At 55.2% G+C, this 12,318-nt stretch overlaps 1 protein-coding gene across 2 annotated transcripts in view; it reads right to left on the reverse strand.

Moving 5' to 3' along the window:
- Positions 1–1,310: 1,310 nt before the first annotated feature.
- The window catches only part of LOC116948557 (dnaJ homolog subfamily B member 6-B-like), a 70,899-nt gene continuing 59,891 nt past the window's right edge, over positions 1,311–12,318 (reverse strand). For both annotated transcript variants that reach the window (XM_032965323.2, XM_032965322.2), the window contains exons 9-10: positions 6,271–6,513; positions 1,311–5,144 (exon numbers count right to left, since the gene is read on the reverse strand). In XM_032965323.2, the coding sequence (XP_032821214.1) occupies positions 5,134–5,144; positions 6,271–6,513 (254 nt within the window). In that variant the 3' untranslated portion in view covers positions 1,311–5,133. The remainder of the gene's footprint in view (positions 5,145–6,270; positions 6,514–12,318) is intronic.

Genomic DNA, 12,318 nt, shown 5'->3' on the forward strand with positions numbered 1-12,318 from the left:
ACCCTTCCATTTTCCTTTAGCAATTCCCCCACCATTAGGGCTGTACACCAGCCCACTCGCACACCAAAACAGCAAATATGCCCCCTCCCACATAGCCTGGACAGACTCTTGTGGCAAGTGCCGTTAGCGAGCACCTACGATGGCCGGCAGGGCACACGAGAGGGCGGGTGGTCAGCACCACACTCGGCCGAGTCGACCTAGGGGAGGCCCAGGACGGGTTCAGATAATCGTCACCGGTGCTGGTGGCCGTGGGCGGGAATTGAACTCGGGTCGCTGGATTCATGGTGTAAGTGCGCTAACCGTGTATCACCGCTCTCCACAACAACAACACTCTCGCCATTCACCACGAAGTGGAGGTGACATCACTCCGGCGCCTGTGCCAGGCCAGGTGCACTTTGAGGTTACGTGAGGCTCGCTGACGTGAGGCTCGCTGACCAGGAGGTCACGGGGCAGACTCGGGTGCCACGGGTTGACGGACTGAGATGACTGATGGCTGGAAGATGCACACCACCAGCTGTACCCCCCCCACACTCACACCCAGACGCCGCACAAGCCCAGTGGTCGAAGTTGCAATGTCGACGCTTCTCTCCTGCTCGTGCTCTGCTGCAGCCCACGTGCACTGCCGTGTCCCCTGTGTGGTGGGGGGTGCGTGGCAGCGTAGGAGCCGTCGGGGGTGGTGCCAGCAGGTGGGCACGTGGTGTGGGTGGTGGCAACAGGTGGGCACGTGGTGTGGGTGGTGCCAGCAGGTGGGCACGTGGTGTGGGTGGTGCCAGCCGGTGGGCACGTGGCACGTGGTGTGGGTGGTGGCAGCAGGTGGGCACGTGGTGTGAGTGGTGGCAACAGGTGGGCACGTGGTGTGGGTGGTGCCAGTAAGTGGACACGTGGTGTGAGTGGTGCCAGCAAGTGGGCACGTGGTGTGGGTGGTGCCAGCAAGTGGGCACGTGGTGTGAGTGCTGGCAGCAGGTGGGCACGTGGTGTGGGTGGTGCCAGCAGGTGGGCGCGTGGTGTGGGTGGTGCCAGTAGGTGGGCACGTGGTGTGGGTGGTGCCAGTAGGTGGGCACGTGGTGTGGGTGGTGGCAGCAGGTGGGCACGTGGTGTGGGTGGTGCCAGTAGGTGGGCACGTGGTGTGGATTGTGCCAGCAGGTGGGCACGTGGTGTGGGTAGGGCCAGTAAATGGGCACGTGGTGTGGATGGTGGCAGCAGGTGGGCACGTGGTGTGGGTGGTGCCAGCAGGTGGGCACGTGGCACGTGGTGTGGGTGCCCAGCCCACTCCCGCACACAACAACGCCAGGGACGCGACCCCTCTCAGATACTCTCGAGTACATTTCGTATTTTAAATTTCAGTTGCAATTCTCATTACAATATAGCAGCCTTAAAGAAGCTTCGCATACTTAAAACACAGTAAATCCTTAACAATTACAATAATAATCATAACGATGGTGGTGGTGGTGACGATGATGGCGGTGACGATGGTAGCTGTGGTGGTCACCGTGGGGGGCTTCGGACTCTGGCTGGAGTGCCTGTTGAGGTCGGTGCCATGGGGTGGGTGGGATTAGTTATATGGTCAGAGTTAGCACTCGGGGACAGGTAGGGTTAGGACCAGATTGTTGATTTGCTTTAGGGGTGTGGAGCAGATCAGACTCGGGGTAAGTGTTGACGGTGGGATCACGGCTCGAGTTGGGGTTGAAGGGTTAGCGTTGGGAGCAGGGGCTCTGGCGACGGCAACAGGTCACCGCCTCGACGCGCTCAGCTCTCTGCGCGAGTTCCGCCACCGAAGGAGATCAATCGAGGGGGAGGGGGGTTCGAACTCCGGCTCCGTGGGCTGGGGTGCTCCGCTCCGGGGGGGGGGGGGGGTTTGCGAGCAGGATCCAGGGCGGCTCGGTGCTCATCGCTGAGCTGGATTCACGGAGGGCTCGTGGGGAAATGGGGGAAGGAATGTGGTGGTTGGGGGTAAGATACGCCCAGCGGTTAGCAGACGAGAGGTTATCCCCACGCCACGGTTTCCTAAACTCCAATCCTCAAGACCCACCACCACGACCACACTCCGTCTTTCCACGTTTACCAACGAATGAACTCGCTCCCCGCTGCATGCACGCAGCCGATGATTGTTCAGCAGGACCCACGCGATGCGCTCAGCGACGAGCGCCGCGAAAACGGAGCCGATTCCGTGTGTGCCACACGACACAGAAAAGCGTCAAATGATCAGACGCGTGCAGCAGCGTGGAACGAGTTGATTTGTGGGGCGCCACGGTGGCTAGGAGATGTTGACTACCTCGCCCGGTGTGCAGGAGGTCGTGGGTTCGATCCTGATCTTGACACCTGCTGCTGCTGTATATTTGGGGTTTGCGGTGTCTCTCTCTCTCTCTCCCCGTGATCACGTGGACTTGTCTCCAGAATCAACATCACGCGTTTGGAGTGTTTGGTTGCTGTACGTTTCCACGTGATGAGCCACTTCGTTGAGCGGCCAGGTCGGTTCTGAGAAACAGCTCAGTGGGTCCTTACCTGGTACAGTACAAAAACTCTGGGATAGTTTTTAGTTTCGAATGGGCAGGAGTCGATTGATCTACGCGGATAGACGCAGCAGCGTTGCAGGTGAGGGGTGGGGGGTGGATTCCCAAGGCGTGGAGTTTTGGGAATCCTGCCCGCTGGGTGGGGGGGGGGCACTGGACCCTGGCTCGCGATGGCTTTGCTTCTTCCCGGCTACGGCCGCCCTCTCCCCGCGGGGCGACTTCGCGTGCGGACGCAGTGACCCCCCACCCCCCCCCAACCGCGTCGATGGAGGAGGCCGAGCTATAAGGAGCCGCGTCCTCAGCGGCGGCGCCAAGTGAACCACGGGCACCACGGGGTGGGTCGGGGTGGGGGGCACCGCTTAGACCGTGAAGCGCCCCAGGGGTCATCGCCGCCGAGGCTCCCGCAGCGTCTCCCCGAACCCGAGCGGTTCTTCGGTCGGGCACGAGATCGACGATCGGGCCGTGACCGCGGTCTCTCCGGCAACGCCGGCAACCAGGCCTCGGTACAAATGGATTCCTGCCGCCACCCGGCTCGGCCACCGACAGCGCGGGTCACGGCCAGGCAAGGCGCGGGACCCGGAGTCGCCACACGGCAGAGGCGAGGAAATCCCCAGCCCCTGCCCCCAACACTACCCTCTCGTGCCTGCACGGCCCCAGGCCAAAGGGTTGACCCAAGCCAGGCACGAGGGTCGGAGACACACTGCGAGCGTGGTCTCGCAGGCTACGCAACTAAACGTTTGAGAAATGTCAAATTAGAAAATGCGTACAATAACTCAGGCAGGGGGGGGGGGGCGGGGGTGAGAGTGTCGAGTGTCGTTTAACTTCAGAGATAAATAGCTCCAGTTTTGTTTGTTTTTTTTTCTCCCGTTGTCAAACGCCTCGGGACCTCTCTACATGCAACATAAATTCCACCGTGCTGCAGTTCAATTGTTTTTCGCGCGGACCGTGACGCCCATTGACCTCCCCCCCCCCCCGCTCCCCCGCGTGAGACGAATCGAGGGCAATGGGGCCGCGGGAAGGAAGCTACCGGCCGCGGTTGTAGTCGCGGGCCCGGCAGCTTGGCGCGGCCCCGCTGTCGCGATTCGTCATCGATTTATTTCGGGTTCACGCGTAATGATGATCGCGAGAATGTTTGTGTCATGCAAGAACCCCCGCCCGCCGCCCGACGCGGCCAAACAAATTTAATAGTCACGTGGGTGCGCGGGCGTTTGGCGAAGAGCCCGTCGATCGTTGCCGTTGCAGCTCGCTCGTCCACTCAACCAAACACTCGCTCGCCCGCTCAATCTCTCTCCCACTCGCTCGCTCAATCATTCACCCACTCACTCATTCACCCGCTCATTCACCCGCTCACTCATCCACCCACTGACTCACCCACTCGCTCGCTCACTTACCTGCTTGCTCGCCCACTCGCTCGCCCACTCGCTCGCCCACCCGCTCGCTCACCCGCTTGCTCACCCACTCACTCACCCGCTCGCCCACTCGCCCGCTCACCCACTCAATCTCTCTTCCACTCGCTCGCTCAATAATTCACCCACTCACTCATTCACCCACTCACTCATCCACTCGCTCGCTCACTTACCCGCTCGCTCACCCACTCGCTCGCTCACCCACTCGCTCGCTCACCCGCTCGCTCGCCCACTCGCTCACCCACTTGCTCGCTTACTCATTCACCCACTCACTCATCCACTTGCTCGCTTACTCATCCACTCATCCGCTCATTCACCCACTCGCTCGCCTGCTCACTCACCCACTCGCTCGCTCACCTACTCACTCACCTACTCGCTAGCTCACCTGCTCACAAACCCACTTGCTCGCTCACCTGCTTACTCACCCACTTGCTCACTCACTCACCTGCTCGCTCACCCACTCGCTCACCCACTCGCTCATCCGCTCACTCACTCACCTACTCGCTCGCTCACTCATTCATCCACTCGTTCGCTCACCCACCCACCCACCCACCTACTCGCTCACTCACCCACTCGCTCACTCATTAACTCACTCACCCACTCACTCATCCACTAGCTAGCTTACTCGCCCACTCACCCATTCACTCACTCACTCACCCACCCGCTCACTCACTCACTCACCCACTCGCTCACCAACTTGCTCACCCGGTGGGTTAGAGACCACATCCAAATTTAGTGCTTAGATCGACGGACGTTTCACTCGAAACTGCGCCAGGCATGTTCAGGGCGAGGTCCGGGAAGTGCGAATCACAAAGTGCGAACGAGGCCTCGCGCCCGGCGGCTGTCTCCTGCTCAGCGAGGTCGCCACGTGGACCGACCCAACAAGCCGCTTGCGGATCCGAAGCCGGGAACATCGCGCAAAAAGTGGCGGCGTTACTCGCGGGGATCTCGCTCTCCACATCTGGCAACGGTGCGAACCTGGGGCCACGCCGCAGAGTGGAGGGGGGGGAGGGGGGCGAGCAGGGGTCAGCGGGGTCGCGGGGGTCAGCGGGGTCGCGGGGGTGCACCATCCACTAGTGGGGGCAGGGGGGTTGGCGAGGGGTCCTGGGGTTGCGCGCGCTTGTGGGGTCGAGAATAAATACGAGGAGGAGGAGGAGGAGGCGACGCAGAGGAGGAGGAGGAGCAGGAGACGAGGAGGCGTCCACGCTCGCCCAGGCTCACACCACTCCTGCGGGGCGACACGCGGCCAGGGCTCAGCGTCAAGGCCAGAGTGCGGGAACGCTTCTCCCCTGTACTCGGCAGCTTCGTTCAACAACTCTTGGCACGATGGCGGAGCGGGCTGTGACTCAAACGTGAGATTTAAAAACGCACGCGCGCCCATTGTGATGCAGTCAAATACTCGTGTGTGTGTGTGTGAGCTTGTGAGCTTGTGCGTGTGTGCGTGCGTGTGAGCGCGCGTGTGCGTGCGTGTGAGCGCGCGTGTGCGTGCGTGTGAGCGCGCGTGTGCGTGCGTGTGTGTGTGCGTGCGTGTGTGTGAGCGTGTGTGCGTGTGCGTGGGTGTGTGAGCGTGTGTGTGTGTGCGTGCGTGTGTGTGAGCGTGTGTGTGTGTGCGTGCGTGCGTGCGTGTGTGTGTGCGCGTGTGTGTGCGCGTGTGTGTGCGTGTGTGTGTGTGTGCGTGTCAGTGCGTGTGTGTGTGCGTGTGTGTGTGCGTGTGTGTGCGTGTGTGTGCGTGTGTGCGTGTGTGTGTGTGCGTGTGTGTGTGCGTGCGTGTGTGTGTGTGCGTGTGTGTGTGCGTGTGTGTGTGTCTGTGTGCGTGTGTGTGCGTGTGTGTCTGTGTGTCTGTGTGTGTGTGTGTGTCTGTGTGTGTGTGAGTGTGCGTGTGTGTGTCTGTGTGTATGCGCGCGTTCTGCACGGCCAGTGGCTGGAGCGAGCCCCCCTGGGGTACGGCGGAATGATTTCCCAACCAAGATGGCCAGACTCGCGTCAAGATCACGTGGCGTGGATGGTTTCGTAACGTTGCCTTGAGAGCGCGAGTGGAGGAGTGCGCGCAGAGTGAGAAGGCGTGAGAGTGTCGTGTCCCGTGGCGGCCTTCACAGCTGCTGCTACTCGCTAACAGCACGCCCCCAACAGTAGTCTGCTACGGCCATACAGGCGACCTTTATCCCTGCTGCACGCTAGTGGTAGCGGTTCGAGTTCTTGCGCTACGAACCCGGCGACACCGAGTTCGACTCCCGCTCGCGGTCAGCAACACCGGCGACGGCTATCTAAATCGGTCCTGGGCCTCCGCTGGGTCTACTCGGCCTGAAACGAGTACATGGCGCTGTGCGTAAAAAACATCGCCGCCGCCGCCTCACCCGTGCGCCGCGCCTCCTGCTCGGACAGGCTGTAGGCCATGGCGAGCTGCATCTCCTCGTCGTCCTCGTCGCTGTCCGACACGTAGAAGTACTCGGAGGGGCAGCTCTGCGTGCGCTCCGTGCGGCGAGCCTGGGGGGCCCCGTCCCCCGCGATCGCCTGGGGCCCCCCTTCGCCCCCCCCCTGCTGCTGCTGCTGCTCGCGCCGGCTCAGCTCCAGCGCCAGCGCCATCTCGTCCTCCACGCCTGCAGGGACGCGCACAGCGCACAAAGAACCCCCACGCGTGGACTTAGCTGGGTTGTTGGTTGCAAGTGCTGTTGGCGAGCGGCGCCTACGAAGGCCGGCGCGGCACGTGAGGGAGGGGTGGGTGGGTGGGTGGCCAGCGTCACGCCCGGCCACACCGCACCGGGTACTCATTTAGGGCCGAGTTCACCCTAGGGGAGGCCCAGGCCCGGTTCGGATGTTCGCCGTTATTGGGTCGTGAGTGGGTGTGGAACTCGGGCTCGCTGGATTTGTAGTGCTTGGCGCAAACCAGTGCGCCGCCACTCCCCGCAGGCACACGAGAACACGCGTGGGCACGAGGACGCACAGACGCACGGGTTAGCGACGGAGCGGTGAGCCCAGCGACCACGGCGTGGTCAGCGATGCGACCCGCGGATCAATCCGCCGTGCCGTCACGGTGCAGTGCCCCCAAGGACGCCGACGTGCTTCTCACTGCCACCCACATCGCTGATCCGCCCAGCGGCAGAGTCACGGCGCTCCACACACACAACTGTGATGCGGTGCGCACCGTCGCCGGAGTTCTGAACCGGACACCAGTCCCCTGGCTCGCTGTTCCGTCGAACATTCTGCAGACTATAGTAATAGGTTTTTACCCTTTTAACTGGCACTAAAAACTGACACCTTTATTCAAGGCATCATGTTTGCAATAACCACAACACAAGCAGTCAAAATGCAAACAAAAAAGACAACTCTGATAATGATATTGGCACTGTCCTTGAATTTGATTGGTCCACACCCGAGACGGCTTTTCTTAAGAGCCCTTTAGTCTCCATTGGTGTTGGACCAGAAGACGCCAAAAGGCGTACAACTCAAAAACAGCGCACTATCAGAGTTATTGAGGTGCTCGGGGTGAGCATTTACATTATGAGACCTCCTTTGCCAGTAACACGATATAGAAATAGGTTTTACACTTTTAACTGGCACAAAAACTGACACCTTTATTCAAGGCATCATGTTTGCAATAACCACAACACAAGCAGTCAAAAATGCAAACAAAAAGAGACAACTCTGATAATATTGGCACTGTCCTTGAATTTGATTGGTCCACACCCGAGACGGCTTTTGAATTTGATTGTGGACCAATCAAATTCAAGGACAGTGCATATCATTATCAGAGTTGTCTCTTTTTGTTTGCATTTTTGACTGCTTGTGTTGTGGTTATTGCAAACATGATCCCCTGTATAAAGGTGTCAGTTTTTGCGCCAGCTAAAAGGGTGAAAACCTATTACTATATCTTGTTACTGGCAAAGGAGGTGTCAGAATGTAAATTGTGCAGACTGCGAGGGAGTTTCCTTGCCAGCGACGGGCTGTCCGCGGGCCGAGGCCTCGCCACGTGGATCGCCGTCGGCTCCTCCTGCGATCGCTCCGTTGCCCTCCCAGAATCTAGCCCAAACCTTACTCGTGTTGGTGTACACAGAGCCTTGCTCCAAGAACGCTGACGGACAAGAGTGGAATCGCGCGGATGTCCAGAATAACCACCTCCTCATTCGAGACCCGAACATCACCGCGCCTCCTGGCTTTGACATTCCTCCTCCAGGACACCGGTGGAACCGTCAACCGCATCAGGGCATCAGCAGGCCGATGCGCACGTCCACTACCACGAATGGAAAACTGTCGACGCAGGCCAGGCCAGCGCGAACTCTGGACCGCACGGTGACCCACCGCGGTCTGCCTCTCGTCGTGGCCAGCAGCAGCAGCAGAGCTCGACATTGGCATCGAGCCCCTGCACTGCATCGCTTCTGCTGCTGTTGCCATCGCGCGCAAGAACTGAACCGGAGCAGCAACGGCGCCCGCTGACAGCCCTCGCCTGCAGAATCGATGGGAGGCAGCAGCCCTGCCATCGGCTCCACATCAGTGGCTGGCTTCACCATCTCTTATCATCATCATCACGATCTGAAATCATCATGATCACCATCACTTATCACCATCACCATCTGTCATCATCTCTTACGTGCTATCCGTCACAGGCTTTAAGTTAAAACTTTGAAAGATGAAAACACGTTTTGAAGTATTTTGAACAGAACCCTCTTACCTAAGCCAGCGTGTGCACTCTGCTGAGACACCCAGAGGGGAGAGTTTGTGTCTGTCAGTGTTTGTCTCTCTCTCAGTGTTTGTGTCTGTCAGTGTTTGTGTCTCTCTCTGTGTTTGTGTCTGTCAGTGTTTGTGTCTGTCAGTGTTTGTGTCTGTCAGTGTTTGTGTCTCAGTGTTTGTGTCTCTGTGTTTGTGTCTCTGTGTTTGTGTCTCTCTCAGTGTTTGTGTCTCTCTCAGTGATTGTGTCTGTCAGTGTTTGTGTCTGTGTTTGTGTCTCTCTCAGTGTTTGTATCTCTCTCAGTCTTTGTGTCTCTGTCTCTCTCAGTGTTTGTGTCTCTGTGTTTGTGTCTGTCAGTGTTTGTGTCTCTCTGTGTTTGTGTCTCTCGGTGTTTGTATCTCTCAGTGTTTGTGTCTCTCTCAGTGTTTGTGTCTCTCAGTGTGTGTGTCTCTCAGTGTGTGTGTCTCTCGGTGTTTGTGTCTCTCCCAGTGTTTGTGTCTCTGTGTTTGTGTCTCTCAGTGTTTGTGTCTCTCAGTGTGTGTGTCTCTCGGTGTGTGTGTGTCTTTCGGTGTTTGTGTCTCTCTGTGTTTGTGTCTCAGTGTTTGTGTCTCTCGGTGTTTGTGTCTCTCTCAGTGTTTGTGTCTCTCGGTGTTTGTGTCTCTCGGTGTTTGTGTCTCTCAGTGTTTGTGTCTCTATGTGTTTGTGTCTCTCAGTGTTTGTGTCTCTCTCAGTGTTTGTGTCTCTCTCAGTGTCTGTCTCTGTGTTTGTGTCTCAGTGTTTGTGTCTCTCTCAGTGTTTGTGTCTCTCAGTGTTTGTGTCTCAGTGTTTGTGTGTCTCTCAGTGTTTGTGTCTCTCAGTGTTTGTGTCTCTCAGTGTCTGTCTCTGTGTTTGTGTCTCTGTGCTTGTGTCTCTCAGTGTTTGTGTCTCTCTCAGTGTTTGTGTCTCTCAGTGTCTGTGTCTCTGTGTTTGTCTCTGTGTTTGTGTCTCTCAGTGTTTGTGTCTCTCAGGGTTTGTGTCTCTCAGGGTTTGTGTCTCTGTTTGTGTGTCTCTCAGTGTCTGTGTCTCAGTGTTTGTATCTCTCAGTGTTTGTGTCTCTCTGTGTTTGTGTCTCAGTGTCTGTGTCTCAGTGTTTGTGTCTCAGTGTTTGTGTCTCTCTGTGGGTGTGTCTCTCAGTGTTTGTGTCTCTCTGTGGGTGTGTCTCTCAGTGTTTGTGTCTCTCAGTGTTTGTGTCTCTGTCTTTGTGTCTCTGTTTTTGTGTCTCTGTGTTTGTGTCTCTGTGTTTGTGTCTCTCTGTGTTTGTGTCTCTCTCAGTGTTTGTGTCTCTCTGTGTTTGTGTCTCTCTGTGTTTGTGTCTCTCTCAGTGTTTGTGTCTCAGTGTGTATGTCTCTCAGTGTTTGTATCTCTCAGTGTTTGTGTCTCAGTGTTTGTGTCTCAGTGTGTATGTCTCTCGGTGTTTGTGTCTCTCGGTGTTTGTCTGTCTCTGTGTTTGTCTCAGTGTTTGTGTCTCAGTGTTTGTGTCTCTGTGTTTGTGTCTCTCAGTGTTTGTGTCTCTGTGTTGTGTCTCTGTGTTGTGTCTCAGTGTTTGTGTCTCTGTGTTTGTGTCTCTCAGTGTTTGTCTCTCTCTCAGTGTTTGTGTCTCAGTGTTTGTGTCTCTCAGTGTTTGTGTCTCTCAGTGTTTGTGTCTCAGTGTTTGTGTCTCTGTTTTTGTGTCTCTGTGTTTGTGTGTCTCTGTGTTTGTGTCTCTCTCAGTGTTTGTGTCTCAGTGTGTATGTCTCTCAGTGTTTGTATCTCTCAGTGTTTGTGTCTCAGTGTTTGTGTCTCAGTGTGTATGTCTCTCGGTGTTTGTGTCTCTCGGTGTTTGTCTGTCTCTGTGTTTGTGTCTCAGTGTTTGTGTCTCAGTGTTTGTGTCTCTGTGTTTGTGTCTCTCAGTGTTTGTGTCTCTGTGTTGTGTCTCAGTGTTTGTGTCTCTGTGTTTGTGTCTCTGTGTTTGTGTCTCTCAGTGTTTGTCTCTCTCACAGTGTTTGTGTCTCAGTGTTTGTGTCTCTCAGTGTTTGTGTCTCTCAGTGTTTGTGTCTCAGTGTTTGTGTCTGTTTTTGTATCTCTGTTTTTGTGTCTCTGTGTTTGTGTGTCTCTGTGTTTGTGTCTCTCTCAGTGTTTGTGTCTGTTTGTGTCTCTCTGTGTTTGTGTCTCTCTCAGTGTTTGTGTCTCAGTGTGTATGTCTCTCAGTGTTCGTGTCTATTTCAGTGTTTGTGTCTCAGTGTCTGTGTCTCAGTGTCTATGTCTCAGTGTGTACGTCTCTCAGTGTTTGTATCTCTCTCGGTGTTTGTGTCTCAGTGTTTGTGTCTCTCAGTGTTTGTGTCTCTCTCGGTGTTTGTGTCTCAGTGTTTGTGTCTCAGTGTTTGTGTCTCAGTGTTTGTGTCTCAGTGTTTGTGTCTCTCTCAGTGTTTGTGTCTCTCAGTGTCTGTGTCTCAGTGTTTGTCTCTCAGTGTTTGTGTCTCAGTGTTTGTGTCTCAGTGTTTGTGTCTCTCAGTGTTTGTGTCTCTGTGTTTGTGTCTCAGTGTTTGTGTCTCTCAGTGTGTGTGTCTCTCTCGGTGTTTGTCTCAGTGTTTGTGTCTGTTTCTGTGTCTCTCAGTGTTTGTGTCTCTCAGTGTCTGTGTCTCAGTGTTTGTGTCTCTCAGTGTTTGTATCTCTCAGTGTTTGTGTCTCTGTTTGTGTCTCAGTGTTTGTGTCTCAGTGTTTGTGTTTCTCAGTGTTTGTGTCTGTCAGTGTTTGTGTCTCAGTGTTTGTGTCTCTCAGTGTTTGTGTCTCTCTTGGTGTTTGTGTCTCAGTGTTTGTCTGTTTTTGTGTCTCTCAGTGTCTGTGTCTCTCTCAGTATTTGTGTCTCTGTTTGTGTCTCTTGGTGTCTGTGTCTCTGTGTTTGTGTCTCAGTGTTTGTATCTCTCAGTGTTTGTATCTCTCAGTGTTTGTATCTCTCAGTGTTTGTGTCTCTCAGTGTCTGTGTCTCTGTGTTTGTGTCTCTCTCAGTGTTTGTGTCTAAGTGTTTGTGTCTCTGTTTTTGTGTCTCTCGGTGTTTGTGTCTCTCTCAGTGTTTGTGTCTCAGTGTTTGTGTCTTTGTTTTGTGTCTCTCGGTGGTTGTGTCTCTCGGTGTTTGTGTCTCTCGGTGTTTGTGTCTCTCGGTGTTGTGTCTCTCGGTGTTTGTGTCTCTCAGTGTTTGTGTCTCTCTCAGTGTTTGTGTCTCTCAGTGTCTGTGTCTCAGTGTTTGTGTCTCTGTGTTTGTGTCTCAGTGTTTGTGTCTCTCAGTGTTTGTGTCTCTCTCAGTGTTTGTGTGTCTCTGTGTTTGTGTCTCTGTTTTTGTGTCTCTCGGTGTTTGTGTCTCTCTCAGTGTTTGTGTCTCAGTGTTTGTGTCTCTGTTTTTGTCTCTCGGTGTTTGTGTCTGTTTGTGTCTCTGTGTTTGTGTCTCTCTGTGTTTGTGTCTCTCGGTGTTTGTGTCTCTGTGTTTGTGTCTCTCTGTGTCTCTGTTTGTGTCTCTCTCAGTGTTTGTGTCTCTCAGTGTTTGTGTCTCAGTGTTTGTGTCTCTGTTTTGTGTCTCTGTGTTTGTGTGTCTCTGTGTTTGTGTCTCTCTCAGTGTTTGTGTCTGTTTGTGTCTCTCTGTGTTTGTGTCTCTCTCAGTGTTTGTGTCTCAGTGTGTATGTCTCTCAGTGTTCGTGTCTATTTCAGTGTTTGTGTCTCAGTGTCTGTG

This window comes from Petromyzon marinus, chromosome 34 (genome assembly GCF_048934315.1).
Source record: "Petromyzon marinus isolate PM22_M1 ecotype Great Lakes invasive population chromosome 34, UKy_Petmar_22M1.pri1.0, whole genome shotgun sequence".
Lineage (NCBI taxonomy): Eukaryota > Metazoa > Chordata > Hyperoartia > Petromyzontiformes > Petromyzontidae > Petromyzon > Petromyzon marinus.